We start from the raw sequence: 15325 nt of genomic DNA, 5'->3' as shown, positions 1-15325 counted from the left end.
GTCGTCATCATTTGCTGTCACTTTTTTGGTTGAAAGGCCCATATGTCCATTCGAAGCAAATACTTCTTGATTGATCGCAGCCACAGAGCTCTCAAATATTTCAGAAAGCTTCATGACCCGCGTTCCTCAGTGAGCTCCCTCAAATATTCGTCGAATACTTGAACAGAAAGGGGTATGAGGGTCAATATGGTGGGTTTGAAGGTACTGGCAAAAGCATCGGATAGGATACAAGACAAATTTCATACCCAGATGCTGAACTTCCACTTCATCCGGAAAATCCCATCAAGTACCATTATTGTCAAGGTAGAAAACCACAGCCAGGATTGCTCAATGTATGCAAGGTTTACCTAGTTACTTTGAACTACATCCACGAGGATAGTTGGCAGAGACCTTTGTCAATAGAAGTCAGATTGATAAGACAAGACGACTTACTTATTTCTCGGCCACGGCCCCAGCTTGAATTTGTCACAGCTCACAGCGACCAATTTGCTGTCTCAGACTTTCGTGAAAGAAACACTGTCTTTCAGCTTTTAATCATGGTCGAAAGCAAGCGGTGAATCTGTGCCGGGGAGGCATAATAATCTCTAATTGACATATGCAGCTGAAGGGAGCTCAACAAACTCAATCTGGCGAAGAAAGCCGTGTTGTCGAAGATGAGCAGCTATATAGGAGCCAGAGATTTTCATCCATATGATTTGGTATGATTCGTGGAACTCGTTTTGAGCGTGATATTACAACAAACCCATACGGCATGATAAGCTGATATACATGTCCTTCTACAAGAGCCAATTTTGGTAGACGACAACTAGGCACCATGTGATTCAGTGTCTATCAGTGTTGTCAACATATTATTTTGTTTTTATTCCTACAAGCCACATTCATGTCGCGTACGACTTACATATCTGTAATAGTAAGGATTTAAAGTAGGCACCCTGGCAACCTCCTTCAGCAGGTTGATGCGAACTTGGGAAAGTAGCAAGCGAAGTCATACACATGAGATTTGTGCCCTCATCAGCTGCTACAGGATTGAAAAGTTATTTATTACAAGTCACAAAGACCTTCTGCACATGCGATACCCCTCTCATGCAACGCACCCGTGCCCTTGTGGCCCGCGAAGCAGTCGATGCTAGTAATAGCCGTATTCCTCAGTTATACCCCCACAGATAGTTCTATAAGAAACCTCTCGATCCAGTTTTTTTTCTTTCTAGCTTCCTTCAACAATCAGAACCAAGCAACCCCAGTGGGCAGGCAACCCTTTGCGAACGCAAAATCAACGAAAGGGTACATAGACCGATCAACAAAAATATGTATGAAAATCTATGTCTAACCATAATACATGCTACTTCTCCCCTCCACTGACCGGTTCTCCCGTCGCGCAAGTATCGCTTCGTATCTAACGGATAGCACTCCCGTTTCTCGACTCGTAATACCGAGCCAACGGGACGAGCACTTGACAGCAGAATAAGTAGTAAGGATACTCCACCAAAGACGTCCATGGAAGACACCATCGGAAAAAGAACAGAAAAAGAAGAAGAAATAGTACTTCGTCGCTCTAAGATACCAGGCCAGAGCTCCCCGTACTGGGTTTTGAGCAGAGCCCAAGAGGGGTTTTCGCATTCACGAAGAAGACAGATTATGCGGTTTGCTGTTCCGAGTATCAATATCCCAACTTCGCCCTCGAGGAGAATCAATAATATACTATCTCTACCTTATACGAAACGTGACAGACTCTCGTATACAACCGGCACATTTAAAAAGGTTAAGACGCACTAGTTTTTGTTTGTCGCTGGCCGCAGTTGATAGAAATACTAGAAAATGACAACAGCCGTCCATCAAATCTAGCAACCGTAGTTCAGTCCAATGCTCTCACATCGAACACCTCTGGCCAATAGTTTAGCAGGGCCGATGACGGATAGCTATATCCCACAACATTCTGCACCACAGTCCTCGTTGTTTCGAGATAGCACAGCGCATGGTTTGCTTCCCACCACGATGCTGGCACCACATTGACAACAGGCCGTCTAGCTCGCACTTGAATTCATATGCTGCAAATTACCTCTCAAGCCTTGGTCGAGAACCAGAGACCATAGGAGCATTTGGAGATACGAGAAGCATAAATATCAAAGCCCCGTCGTCACACGTACGAACAGTTCCAGCAAGGACTTTCGTGATGTACTAGATCCTATGAGACTCGAACTGATAGTAACTGCTCGCAGAATGCCGTGCCACTCTATTTTCATCACAACATGAACCTCACTACCCGAACCCGCAACATACTAGGTGGAACGTTGAATGTTGAACAATGATATTATGCAAAAAAGGGGCTCTTTTTCGCCCTACTAAATAGTTATAGTACTTATAAACGTAGTCCAGTCATGCCAGTATCCGCGGCATGCTCACCCTCAGCGCCGAAATAAAAAGAACAACAGCGCATGCAATGTTGAAATTGGGATCAGCCTCCTGCAACGCCGACGTCAATGCAAAATAAGCTCAATCGTATCCCTCTCGGCCGCAGCGAGACGTGCTGTAGTTTCCTCTACGCAGAATTCCCTCCTCCTTCTTCGTCCTCGCCATTCCCATGTCGGTCGTTGGTGTTGAATCACCTCTATATTCGTCTTCACAGAACTTTGAGATTCTACTCCTTCTTGAAGCCGTTCGCAGTGCCATTGAGAATCGGCCCCGTCTGCGCAGCCAGAAGCGCCTGCTTGTTGGCGAGCTGCTTCTCCTTGGGAATGGTAAGGGCGTTGATTCCGAGGAAGTTGCAGATGCTGGTGATGACGAGGTAGGCCCAACGGAAGTAGACAACTGCGGAGAAGATGAAGTAGCCGTACAGGTAGTACAGCTCCGTCTGGGCGCTGATGGCAGAGATGCCAATGACCGGAAGGTTGGCGAGGCACGCACCTCCGACGAGAGGCACAAGCATGACGGTCCAGTACGGGAACGGCTGCTTGGTCAGGTGAGCAAGAATCATCTTGGTGGTGAGGCGACCAAAGACGAAAGACATGGTCAAGCAGAAGAGAACGAGGTGGTTCTCGGTGCGAAGGGTCGTGTAAGGCGAGTAGATCCATGCGCCAATAGCGAGGGTGAACACTGCCATCGGCGTCCACTCCAAAAAGACGGGAGCCACAGGCTCGCCACGCGCGCGACGGGCCTTGATGACATGAAGGACGCAGAAGGGGATATGGGTCGCGAACAGGGAGAAGACAATCATGCCGATCCAGATGTCACGGATGGAGGTCTCGCCCAGCAAGTGAGCAAAGCCGAACATGTACTTCTCGTGACCCTCCCAAAGCTTAATAATGGGCTGGGTCCAGATACCAGGGCCGTAGATACCAGAGACAACCATGACACTGCAGGCGATCAAAATGCCCTCGGTAGGGCCGTTGATTCTGCCCAAGTACAGAGTGTGGGTGTGGTACGTCTCCCAGGTCGAGAAGAACATGGGCAGGCAAGGGACGAGAGCCGTGAAGACGCCGGACTTGGAGCAGCCGAGACCCATGGCAGCGGTCTCGAGGAGACTGGCCAGGGTGCAGTTCAGGGAGTCGATTCCGTGGTCAAAGAGCTCGCCGAGTCCGCTCGAAGTTCCTGTTCGGCGGGCCTGCTTTCCGTCGAGATTGTCCATGGTCTGGTACATGAAAAGACCGAAGGCGAAGCTGAAGTATAACCATGACGGAGCCTGCGCGTCGTCAGCAGAGTGTTCACTGCAATAATCTTCCCCGACTCTGTTTAAACGTACCGGTCCAACCAAATCAGGCATGAAGACAACCAGAAGGCCAATGTTTCCGAGGATGAAGAAGAAGCCCAGCAACGTTACCATGTTTGGCGCCAGCCATAGCGGCAAGAGCTCGACAGAGGCGTTCCACTGTGAGCAGACTGTGTTAGCAGGTTGTCGAAGGGATGTAGCGCGCGATGGCTGGCTAGAGCCGCTCGGACGGCGCGGGGCAAGGCATGACCGGAGGAGGGGGATCGTCGGAGGGGCTAACGTACGTATGGTTTAAGGATGTAGTTGGAGATGGGCGACTTGTCGACGGCGGAGTATTTGTAGGACTTGAGATGGATGAGGGCATCGTCGGAGATGCATTCGGCGGCTGCCGTTTCTATTGGAAGAAGACAATAGGTTAGCCAAAGTTGCTCGTTTAAGGTGTAGAAGCCGCCATATGTTCTCGTGAAGGAACCTCGGCCGTCAATTGCAGGCGCAACATTCCACAAGCTGAGCGCTCAGCTGGACCCGGGTGTCTGGTCTGGGTTTCCGAAGGGAGCGAGGGATACAGGGGTGATGCTCACTTTCAGAGGTCTTGGTGCCCATTCTGCACAAGTTGCGCGCCAGAGACAGCGAAGTCTGGAATGACGGTTGTTCGGCGACGACTGTGGGGGTTGAAGGTAGCAATAGAAGAAGGCAGAGGGGTGAGGAGGGGAGCCGAGGAAGTTGAGAAGGTCCAGAAGCAAAAGGAGACCAGAGGAGAATGCAACGCCGGCTTGTGGTGGGGGAGGGGAAGTGATGGATATCTATAGCAGAGACAAAAGCTACAGGAGATGTGTTGCGCGCGGCTTCCACCGCAAAAAGACAGAGCTAATTGTGCATGCAAACTTGGGATCGGAGAAAGTAAGGAAGGCAAGTAGTGTAGGTCAAGGCAGGCAAGTGTGCACCTCAATGGCCTCGCATCATAGACGAGAGCTGGCCGTTTATTTTTTTAGGGGGAAAAAGAGCAGGGGGTCGGTCGGTGGACTGGCAAGGTAGACTGTACCCCAGCTGGTTGAGCGGTGCATTGGTCCACCAGAGGCGCAGGTATGAGGTATCCATCCGTTCTGGAAGCGTGAGAGTGGACATTTGTGACTTTCCATGTCCAGCAAGCCAGCAAATGACAGGCCATCTGCCACCCGCTGCTCCATCCGGGGACAAATCAGATGCGGCCAAGGCAAGCTCTCAACTCGGTCCAGCAGCCTGGGCGCGGCGGCCGGGGCGGGAAGTAGGAGCCTCAGTGCCGTAGCTACGCGGCCGGTTCGCACCTACCTTACCTTACCTACCTACCTGCAGGGCAAGCAAGGCAGGTACAGGCACCGTCATCGTCATTCGCTGTCATTGTCATTGCCTCGTGATTGCTGCCTTTGTGTGCCTCCCATCGTTCCCATCAACTGCAACCCTCTCCGCATCCGCATCGACTCCCGTCATCCATGGATCGTCTTTGTCGCTCTCGGTGTCCTTCTACATCACCGCCTTACCTAAGGTAAATTCCCTCACTTACCTCTTCCCCTGCAGCAACTCACCACCGCACAAGGGGTCTGCCCGTTTCCATCCCATCTACTATCGCGAATCACAGGCCATCGACGACGACCGGCTCCCTGTTTCGTCCAATCAACACCGAGCCTCCGCTGCGCTTACAGCAGCACCCGCCCCCCGCTTGCCTCATCTCCGGCGATTCAACAAAAAAAAAAAAAAAAAAAAAAAAAGAGAGACCAAGAGGGGACAAAAAAAGACCCTACCTATGAGAACACGCGCTCCCCGACGCCCCAAGCTCCTCCTCACCCGTTTCATCCCACGCTGTCCTTCGCTGCCAAAAGCCCGAGAGCGAAAAGGATAAACCCAGACAAGGTATATTCCCCCATCGATATTTACCGCCTTTTCGTCCTCGCCGTTTCTATCGCCGTTGCTATTGGGTTGATTCGGGGCGCATGCAATGCTTGAAGAGCCCTAACGCAAGTCTTGGGCGAATCTCGCAGCGTCTTCTCAGACTATTAGAAACGGCGGCGCAACACTTTTGGCATGTGAGAGCCCAGCCCTGCATGCGCCGCTCGCCCTACGGACCTACTCCGTACCCTACCCAGCTTTTTTTTCACCTGATCTTTCTCGGAGGAGCTGCGGCGCATGTCGCTAACGTGCCATCGGCCATTGACCAACATCACACCGATCAATTGGGCCATGCGAACTACCGCCCGTCCCCCGACCACCCGACTACAGCAAGTCCACCCGTAAGAAAGATCATCTCATAATCGGCCCCCAACTTCAACCTCTCAAACAACACTTTGGCTGGCTGGCTACCTATCCACCTACATGATGACATGTGAGGACCCCTTGTTCACCCACCCCCAGCCTCAGGTAACTTCAGCCTCATTGCGTGAGGGAGGGGGGATCCACCACATGGATCGGGTCCGGCCCTGGGCCGCCGTGCCGCCATGCTGGTCCCCGTGACCCCTCCGCGCCGCCGGCCGCCAACATCGGCGGCCATACAATGCCGTGTACAGGACTTGCATGTGGCTATCTTGTCCCATTTGATGGAACATCGACATCGACCAGGCCCGAGACCAGTGCAAGATGTCCCGTCCACTCTAATTGGTGCCCGCCACACCGTCACCATCCCGTGTCTGCCAAACCGTTCATCCTTTGTCCCCCCTCTCTCGCTGCGCGTATATCGGCCCACGCTCCGATATGCTCCCTAGCTCGCCCACGATATCGGAGTCATCGTCTCGCGGGAAGAATGCTTAGCACGAACCACATCACGGGATGAACGGTGACCATGGTCTCGTGCTCAGCCTCTAGATAAGGAACCCATTCTAGCTTGCTACTCTTCCCATCCTGCGGAAGGGCTTACCAGAGACACTACCATTAGAAAGTGCAGAAGCGGAATAGTTGTAAGTGCCGGCACGAGATACGACGATATGCACAACAACGGGACGGAACTTGTAGTCTTTCTGAAGCTTGCAGCCCAAAAAGGCGCCGCTTCCTTTCGCTTTTTCTCACTGACTCGACTCGACCTATTTCAAAGCCGTGCCTCCCAAAATTAAAAATAAGACCGCTCAAATGACATTATTTTCCTCCTCTCATCCATCATCCGCTCGCTTTCGTCGTCGCCCAAATGTTCTGCTCGATGATATTAAAAGACATTAGTTGTTTTTTCTTGGTCCCAAATCATTTCCCCAATGATTCATTCCTTTGTCAATGAAAATGCCGTCCCGAGGAGGACAAAACCGCGCGATACGCTCGTTTCCCCCTCCCCGCCTATAAACGCCGAGCATGTGAAATAACTTTGTGCAAGAGGGTATTTCAAAAGAGTGGACGAGACAGCAACACAGCAACCAGCCACACACCCCTTCCCCTTCTTCTTCTCATTGTCTGATCAGACTCACACCCGAAGCAGCAGCAGCACACACACACATGTGATAGCCACTTAGAGCAGGAGCGCAACACCGCCGAGGATGCTGCCGACGAGCACGACGAAGCCAGCCTCGCGACCCATTCCCAGGGCCGCGGCGCCGGAGGAGCCAGAGGAGCCGGAGCTGCCGTCGTCGCCGGCCATGCCGGTGAAGATGGCGCCGCTGGTCGACGAGGAGGTCGCGGTGGCCGTGCCGGAGGCGGTGGAAGTGCTGTTGGCGCGGGTTGGGTTGCTGGCTCCGCAGGGGTTGTCCTCGCGGCACTTGGAGGCGCACTCGTTGGCGCCGAGACCGCACTTGGTGACGCACTGGTTGCCGTACTCCTGGCAGACGTGGTAGGGCAGGGTGAGAGAGTACTCGGTCATGTTGGGCTGGTTGCCGTCGCCGCACACGCAGCCGTAGGTCAGAGAGTTCTGTGGCAGTCCTGTCAGTACTGTTTTGACTTCCCTCCATTGTTGGCTATAAAACCGTGTTGGGGACGGGTGCTACTCACGTAGTCGCAGTCATTGACCAGAGTCGTCCTGGGCTCGACCTGTTGGCAGATGATAGGGCAAGTGTTCGTCTCATCTTGGCACCAGGCCTCTGCAGCTTGCTGTCAGCATCTGTGCTCAAATCCCACACTCTCCATCGCGGTGGAGCAGGACCTGGGGGTAGAATAACGTACTTCTTGTGGCCAGAGGAACGGACTTGGGCTCGATAACGTAGTCGGCCTGGGCGGCGGCGACGAAAGCCGCAGCGACGGCAAAGACGGTGCTCTTGAATGAAGGCATTGTGTGTCGTGTGTGTGAGTGCTCGGTGATCGACTCGAGATGTTGATGTGGGAGGATAGAAGAACGGAGCTCTCAACAAAGAATTAGAGAGCTAGATATCCAGGTATTAATATCAACTGCTGTTATTGCGTTTCCTGGTCAGCAAAAAGCCATATTTGTGGACAGAAGCAGCATTTCTGCATGCTGCATTCCTAAACTCTTTCCACAGCCTCATTGCTCCACATTGGCTTCGACAGCTGTTTGAGTAGCACATGGCTGGAGGGAGGCGAGTCTTTGGGGGCGAAGGCGTCAGGAATGGGACGGGGTCGACTTACGGACTAAAGGGGTTGTTGACTTGAGCGAGAGCCGTTGCTGGCGGGGAGAAGAGCCGTCGTCCAGAAATGTATTAGTGGTAGCGAGAGGCGGAGGGACTGGTCCTATGAGCGGGCACAAAATCGAGACTAGGAACAGCGAAGTTGTCGAAGATCTCTTGTATAAAACGAGAGCAAGAGATTATATGTGCGAGAGGGGCGGATAAGACACAGGTGAAGGGCAGAAGCAACTTTTTCGACTGTGTAACGAGAGGCAAGACACACGGGCTGGAGGGTGAGGAGGGAGAAGAAGAAGAAGGAAGCGAGTCGTGAGAGAAGCTGACGGGGTTAATATCAAGCAAAAACTCAGGCTCAGGCGTGTGGTGCTCCGTTAGAATTAGCCGTACCTTGGCTAGCTCGGTCGAGGCGAGAGGAGAGGGCCCGTGGAGAGCACGCAGCAGAAGCGGCGCCTGGGCAGGAAGAGGAGCCAAGCGGAACATGGCATGGAGGAAGCCATCTTGCCTAGGCTAGCAATGCTGGGTGGTACTGTGCATACATTGCCGTACAGTAGCAGATAGGCAGGCCACAGGCGTCCGTCCGGGGGTGAGCTTCTTCCGCACAAGGTCGAAAATAAAGGAGGCCCGGGGGTCCCTGACCACAACGCCACGGGCTCGCGATATCGAAATGGAGAGAACGGGCGGGATTGGGTTTAGCTCGTCTCCACGCCAGCCACCCGGCGTATTTCCTGCTGGATGGACAGTGCCAGGGTTTGTCGGGGTCTGTTCGCCGACTGCCAATCACGAGGCCGACTTTTCTCAGAATGGAGACGTCGTACCATTGAGTTGAGAATGTGACCGTAAACTCGTGGAGTCACCACTTGGGATCCATCCATTCTATCGTCGACTCTGGAGTCTGTACCGATTTCTCCGTATCCTTGGTAGATGTGATGTCTCTGATGGGCAAGAGACAGTGGCCGTGTCCGTAGGTTCTCCCCCTCCGTCTCAGCACGGCATGTTTGATTCTCCCTCTTGGGCCCCCCTTGGTACCTACGGATGGGCAGTTTGCCCTGATTCGTACGAAGACCCGCTCCACGACGGCATTTGGACGGCTCAGAGATACCCTAGAGTGCCAATCCCTCAACTTCAGGCAGGTCGGTCAGTCAGGAGGCTCCAACAGCCGTGGCGACGTGCCAGGCCAGGGTGATATTCTTTCGGGGGTTGTGGCCCAGGGTCAGACAGGGCTTCTTGGTGTTGTTTTTTCGGTGGAGTTGAGGCTTGGGTGGAGGATGGAAGGGTTCAGCGACCTTCTGGGCAGGGATTGGACGAGGTTACTCCGCAGCTTCCAGGGTCTCTGCACTCTGTCTGCAGCACCGATGGCACTAAATGCTCCAGGGTGCCAGTTAGTATTGCTTTGCCCGCTCCGCTAGCGAGATCGGGTGTCCATTGTTGCCCGGAGATGAATCTCCTCTCCACAAACCGATATTCTCAGAGTGTTCGTCTCTTCGTCTGCGGCGGCAGTCTGCACTGCAAATGTCTAATGCTGATGCCGACATTTGATGCAGACGCGGATGCGGACGCAAATGCAAATGCCCTCATCATGTTCAGTTGAGATGGAAGGCCCGAGTTCCCTCGCCGTTCCTCATTAACATGCTGCCCCGGGCCACATCAGGATGGTGCTAGAAGTAAAGGGCCGGCTTGTCCGCCCATCGCCATTGACAATTGTTGATCCCATCAATGATCAGCGATCCGTTCACTAACGGCTCTGCGTCCATGCCTGTCAACCCACGGCCAATTCCAGCCTCGCGCTCGCTGTGCCGTCCATGCTGTGCATAGGTGCTAAAAGCAGGAGTCAGCATTCCCGCGCTCGCCCGTATCCTGTGCGGCGAGAGACATCCTGACGAAGACTCCGTGTCTGACTTGTCGGTCAAGCCAGTCCAATCCCTAGCCGGGGGTTTTCTCAGTTCTCAACTCACTCCCCTACTATCAAAGTCAGTCGAATTCCCACTTGGATGCCGCTTTTTCGCACATCGGATGACCGGCCCCATTGTTGATTACGAGGTTGCAGAACAGACTAGAACTATCTTGCTCTCCATAAAAACGGAAACACCAGCGGGCGAATTCGACGGTGATCGGAGCCAAGGCTCCTCTGCCTGCCCGCCCAAGCAGCCTGATGTTCGTGTGCCTGTGGCTAACAGCAGTACCCCAGCGGCCAGACGGCGGCGACGGCGGCGGCGTCCGGGTCTCGTGCAGTAAACTTCTGCCAAACAGGCCAGACCCCTCTTCCAGGCTCCTCTTAGCACACAACTTTACGAGACCACCATCGCCCTGCAAGTTGCAAAATGCAGATGCCGCGAGACAGGAGCTGGTGCAGCCGCCCCCTTTGGCCTGGCGGAACCGCCTCCGATTGTTCCAACCGCCAACATTTTCCTCAATGTTGGACACCCCTTTGCCTTGCTGATGTCGCTGTTTGCGGCTATCCCGCTGGAGTGATCGCCACTCGTATTCTGCATATCGAAACCCTCCCCCGCGGGCGTTGTGCAGGTCAACGACGCAGCTAGTCCTGCAGTCTAGAGTGCCTCGGGCGAGGCCACTGTTTGAAAAGTGATACACGGCACCAAAAGGAAACGCACAGCGCGGCGTGAAAAGAACAGAGAGGTTGGAGAACCAAGGTGGCTGGCACCTGTCGGGGCTGTAGCTGTTGTTGTGGTGTCTTTGCTGATGACGGCTCCGAAGCCCAGTCCGGTGTCACGCCGTTCAAAAACCCCCATAAAGTCCGCGTGGCAGTCAGTCGAAACAAAGTCAGGCCGGGCGCTGACACGAAGGGACTATCAATAACTGAAAAAAGCCGTTGGACGTCGCGAAGACACTGTCGTGTTCGTGATGGACGTTTTAGCCCTAGATACCGCCACAACTGGATGTGTCAAGCTGTCAACAACTTCCGCACTTGCATGCGTCCTCTTCTTCCTCCATCGTTGGTTCCTCGTCTGATGCGATGAACCGGATGCAGTCCTCTAGCTTCACGCAGTTGCGGCAGCCGTGGTTGCAGCAAGTACCGAGAAAGCTTCCTGACCGCCAATGAGGGGGCACCGGAGTAGACAACGTTCAGATCGTAATAGGAGCCCTGGGAGCCCAAAGACCCTGGTCAGCGAGATGCACCCTCCAACTCCTCCACCTCCACTCGGGTCTTGGTTCTGCAGCTTCGTATCCGCACCGATGACTTGGACCAAGATGCCATGGCGCGGGGGAACAGCGCTTGCGTCGAGTTGGATCTGGATTGGACCCTCGTGCTGCCAGTGTTCACCTCTCTTCAAGGCGCCACAACCGAAACTCTGGGGGGGCATCCTGGTGAATCGTCAGTGTCACCTCGCTAGGACTCCTGGGCTGGTCTATTTTGAGCAGAGACCCGAGAACGGCCTATGATGGAGAGACCAGCAATGCGTGGCGAGCAAGATAAGACACGCGATGTGCCCATTCATGAACGAACATTGGGAGACATCCTTCCCTGCTGCTGGTGTTTTGCAGGCTTTGCTTGGGAGTGCCGTGATATGCAGCGTGCGGTGGTACCTGCAGTTTTCATCCAATGGCAGCTCGCGCACTTACCACTCGACTGTCGTCTGATGGCACCAAACAGACTTTTCAACTGATATTGGCAATCGCAATCGATGCGCACCTGCCCGCGTATTCGTGGGGATTTAACTCGAAATGGACCCTTGAATCCGGCAATTGCCTTACCTAAGCGTATCTTTCCGCGGGAGGGGTTCCCCTTTCAACACATGATCCCAGATACCTACCTTACCTACCTTACCAGAGGGAAGGAGCGAACGTTTGTTTGGTGGTAGGTAAGGTTAGGTATGGTAGGTGCGCCTCTCGTTCTCGCTGTTGTTTCCATTGTTTTGATACCGCAAAACAAACAACACCCAAACTTTCATCCCCAAGCATTGCTGTAATTGTGCACTGTGATCCCGCCCGACCTTGGGCTTAGCCAGTGATCAACTTGCATACCTTATTTCGCTTCATTTTCGAGCCTTATTTCCCGATCCCCTGCTGCCAAATCTCAGCTTGCCATCTCGATACCACGGCCCGACCTAATTGCCGCCCGCACGTAGCATCGCCGGCCTCAACAATCAGACTGCCGAGTGCTAGCCAAGCAAGTACTTGTAGCTTCTAGCCCGCTCTCAATTCCATTGGTGCACAGCCACGCGGACCCTACCACCCAACCGGACCGCGGAGTCTAAGAAGCGCCCCGAGACAAGTCTTTCGTTCCCTTGGGCCTCGACATCGTCAATACGTCACTTATTCTCACGCAACGAGACACACGGACTTGCACCTGCGCAAACCACCAGGCCACAACTCTCCCGAGATCCGCAATCACAATCGAGAAGACGAAAAAGACCACGGCGCCCGTCCATGAGGTAGCGGCCGCTCCGCACATGGATTCATGGACTCGGCGATAGAATCCCAATTCCGCACCAATGGCACCTTCCCCGCCACCGACTTGAACGGCAGCCATCCGAAAGCTTCGCCCAAGGTCACAACGTCGAACGGAACCATCGCGGGCTTGCTGTCGCGCCAGAACAATGATGGTACACGCGGGGGATTATTCGGGGATGAGGAGGACGACGAGACATCTTCGGGCGGCCCTGCGTCGTCGGTGACGAGCCCATCGTCAGTGACGTCGCCTCCGTACTGGTTGAACAATCACCACCAGCGCTCCGTCTCCAACATCTCGGTCGAGTCTGTGCTGCCCGCCGGCGCGATCACGATGCACGACAATGAAGCCAGCGACGGAAACGACCGGAACCGCGCGTGTTGGGCCAAGAGCGTCGAGATCACAGACTATGTCATAGTCAACGGCAGCGCGACGAACATTGGGGCTTTTGTGGTATGGAACATCAGAGTTGAAACGCTACAAGTAGGTGACCTGCGCAGGCCTTGGCCACCTCGAGGCTTGAGGTTTCTTGCAGCTGGGCCCGACGCTGACAATAGGTGAACAGGGCAGCTATATGAACATTCGCAAGCGATACTCAGAGTTTGATGACCTTCGCGAGAAGCTCGTCACGTCGTTCCCCAATTTCGAGGCAGCGGTGCCCCCTCTACCGCCCAAGAGCGTGATATCGAAATTCAGACCCAGATTCCTCGACAAGAGGAGATCGGGGCTGCAGTACTTTCTCAAGTAGGAAATCTCGGAGCCCTGACATGACGAATGTTGATGCTAACAAGCGGCAGTTGTATAATGTTGAATCCCGAGTTCTCTGGGTCGCCAGTACTCAAGGACTTTCTCTTCTCATAAACATAGTGTCTACATACCTATCCTCTATTTTTTACCCTTTTTTTTGTATATCTTCTGAGCTCCTGCAGCACAGCACGGAGATGGCCGTAGCTGATCGCGGGGGCGCAGCGGCGGGCCCCCAGTCTCCAGCGCAGAAAAGTCTGCGAACCAGCGGGGGGCCCCGTTGCACATATATAGCGGGCTGAGATTGACCCGAATCATGAACAAATGAACAATAATGATAATGTTTCCGTCTAGGAGACCAAAATATATCTGATCCTCAGGGCTTCAACGCCCGATTACTGAACGGTGAACCCCTTCGAGATCGCGGGTCCCTCATCGGTGGCCGCCAAGGCCGTTGCCGCCAGAAGTCTCGGCGGCCGCGGGGGGGCTTAGGTGGGGCAACGAGGAAGACAGCTGAATGAGCTGCCGTTTTGGACCTTCTGGTCAGGGCCGTGGCTGTGAAGTGCCCTGTGCTTACTTTGTTGGTTTTGCTGGTGGCAGAGTGTTTGCTGTCAGCTGGGCGAGGATCGTGGTTGGAGAGCATTTCCCCCGCAAGACTGACTAGGACGCGTAATGTTTAACAGGGCTGGAAACTTTTGGTGGGGGTTGGTGACCGTTTGGCGTCCCTCCAAGGCGGACCAAGACCGTCGTGAGCGCCCAATGCAGCCTAGTCTCAGTCTGTACGTAAAACAGACATGCGGTTGAGAGATCGTCTACCAGCAATGCCTCTCTCTTCCGATGAGCTAGTTAGCTGTAAGGTGGCCGTGGCCTGCTATTTCGGGGTTTCCCTGTCTATTCCGTTGGCCCTTTCGTCTAGACAGCCACACCTAGACTGATTGGGTAGTCGAGGTTGCCTATCGGGTTGGCTGGATAGCATCTCACTGGCTTTCTCGGTCTGCACAAGCCACAGGCGCCTTCTTCAACAAGTAGACGGACTGCGGGCGGGAGAAGAGGCCGCAGGAACCAAGTTACGCATCACGGCCGCGCACCCAGAGGCAATCCGGGATCCCGAAGACATCAGCGCATCCCGTCGCCGTCTTCGCCCACGGGGTTTCTTTCAACTTCTTGGTCAAACGAGTGTGCTGAAATGTGTTAGGTTGCGTCACAGCCCAGCATTTACACGCCAGCAGTCGTCGGCTGAGCAGCACACACCTTGTTGCTTTGCTGGGTAATATGGAGAAACGAGCCCGCCCCCAAGCCGCTTGCTGACAAGGATGGCCCGTGGTATATGCAGGGCGATGTTTATTGTCCTGAGATTTCCTCTTCTTCTAGAAGGGGACGCCGACCGTTCCTATCCTACCCTATTCAACGTTCCCACCGGCTCTAATATATTTTAGTGATTGGGAAAGGGTCTAACCGTCTCGGCAGATTCTTGACTGCTCTTGACTGCGTTCTCGACTCGCCCATCTTCGCAGTACTTTATCTACTACATCTGGCCCCCTTCTCTTCGATATGCTTACTTCAACCCCATAATTACCCATGACTGGCCGACCTTCAAAGACTCTTGTTCAAGCTCCAGACGACACATATTGACCCCCGCATTACACTGCTGCAGCCTCACTAAAACAGCCTTTAACATTGGAAACATCGGTCTACAAACAATACGCCTCGATTTCGCAACCACCTACATCCCGACGAGGCACCAACCAAGCACCACCACTACCACCACCACCACCACCAACCCAAAGCATAGTTCCGACTTGGAACGATCAGAAGACCGGATGCTCGCCCCAGCCGGCTCTCGGGCCAGATCCCTCTCCTTTCGCCTTCGTCACAACCGGGCAGACCCCGCAGACGTAGGCGCAGTGGCAGCGTTGGCAGCAGCCGCAGCCGTTGCAGCGCCCACAG

At 54.0% G+C, this 15325-nt stretch overlaps 3 protein-coding genes across 3 annotated transcripts; 1 reads left to right on the top strand and 2 right to left on the bottom strand.

Annotated features, from left to right (window-relative positions):
• Positions 1–2635: 2635 nt before the first annotated feature.
• Positions 2636–4306, bottom strand: COL26b_006247 (uncharacterized protein; the record flags this gene model as incomplete). Its single annotated transcript, XM_053179070.1, has 4 exons — positions 2636–3676; positions 3737–3862; positions 3988–4097; positions 4285–4306. 4 exons carry the CDS (start codon positions 4304–4306, stop codon positions 2636–2638), a joined length of 1299 nt encoding a protein of 432 aa, XP_053037011.1.
• Positions 4307–7163: 2857 nt separating this feature from the next.
• Positions 7164–7916, bottom strand: COL26b_006246 (uncharacterized protein; the record flags this gene model as incomplete). Its single annotated transcript, XM_053179069.1, has 3 exons — positions 7164–7559; positions 7640–7728; positions 7811–7916. 3 exons carry the CDS (start codon positions 7914–7916, stop codon positions 7164–7166), a joined length of 591 nt encoding a protein of 196 aa, XP_053037010.1.
• A 4727-nt stretch (positions 7917–12643) lies between these two features.
• Positions 12644–13382, top strand: COL26b_006245 (uncharacterized protein; the record flags this gene model as incomplete). Its single annotated transcript, XM_053179068.1, has 2 exons — positions 12644–13117; positions 13200–13382. The coding sequence occupies 2 exons, from the start codon at positions 12644–12646 to the stop codon at positions 13380–13382; spliced, it is 657 nt and encodes a 218-aa protein (XP_053037009.1).
• Positions 13383–15325: the final 1943 nt, after the last annotated feature.

This window comes from Colletotrichum chrysophilum, assembly GCF_026319265.1.
Source record: "Colletotrichum chrysophilum strain AFK26 chromosome Unknown scaffold_45, whole genome shotgun sequence".
NCBI classification, from domain to species: Eukaryota; Fungi; Ascomycota; class Sordariomycetes; order Glomerellales; family Glomerellaceae; genus Colletotrichum; species Colletotrichum chrysophilum.
The sequence above is the reverse complement of the archived record's forward strand: the minus strand, read 5'-3'. Positions and strand labels throughout refer to the sequence as shown.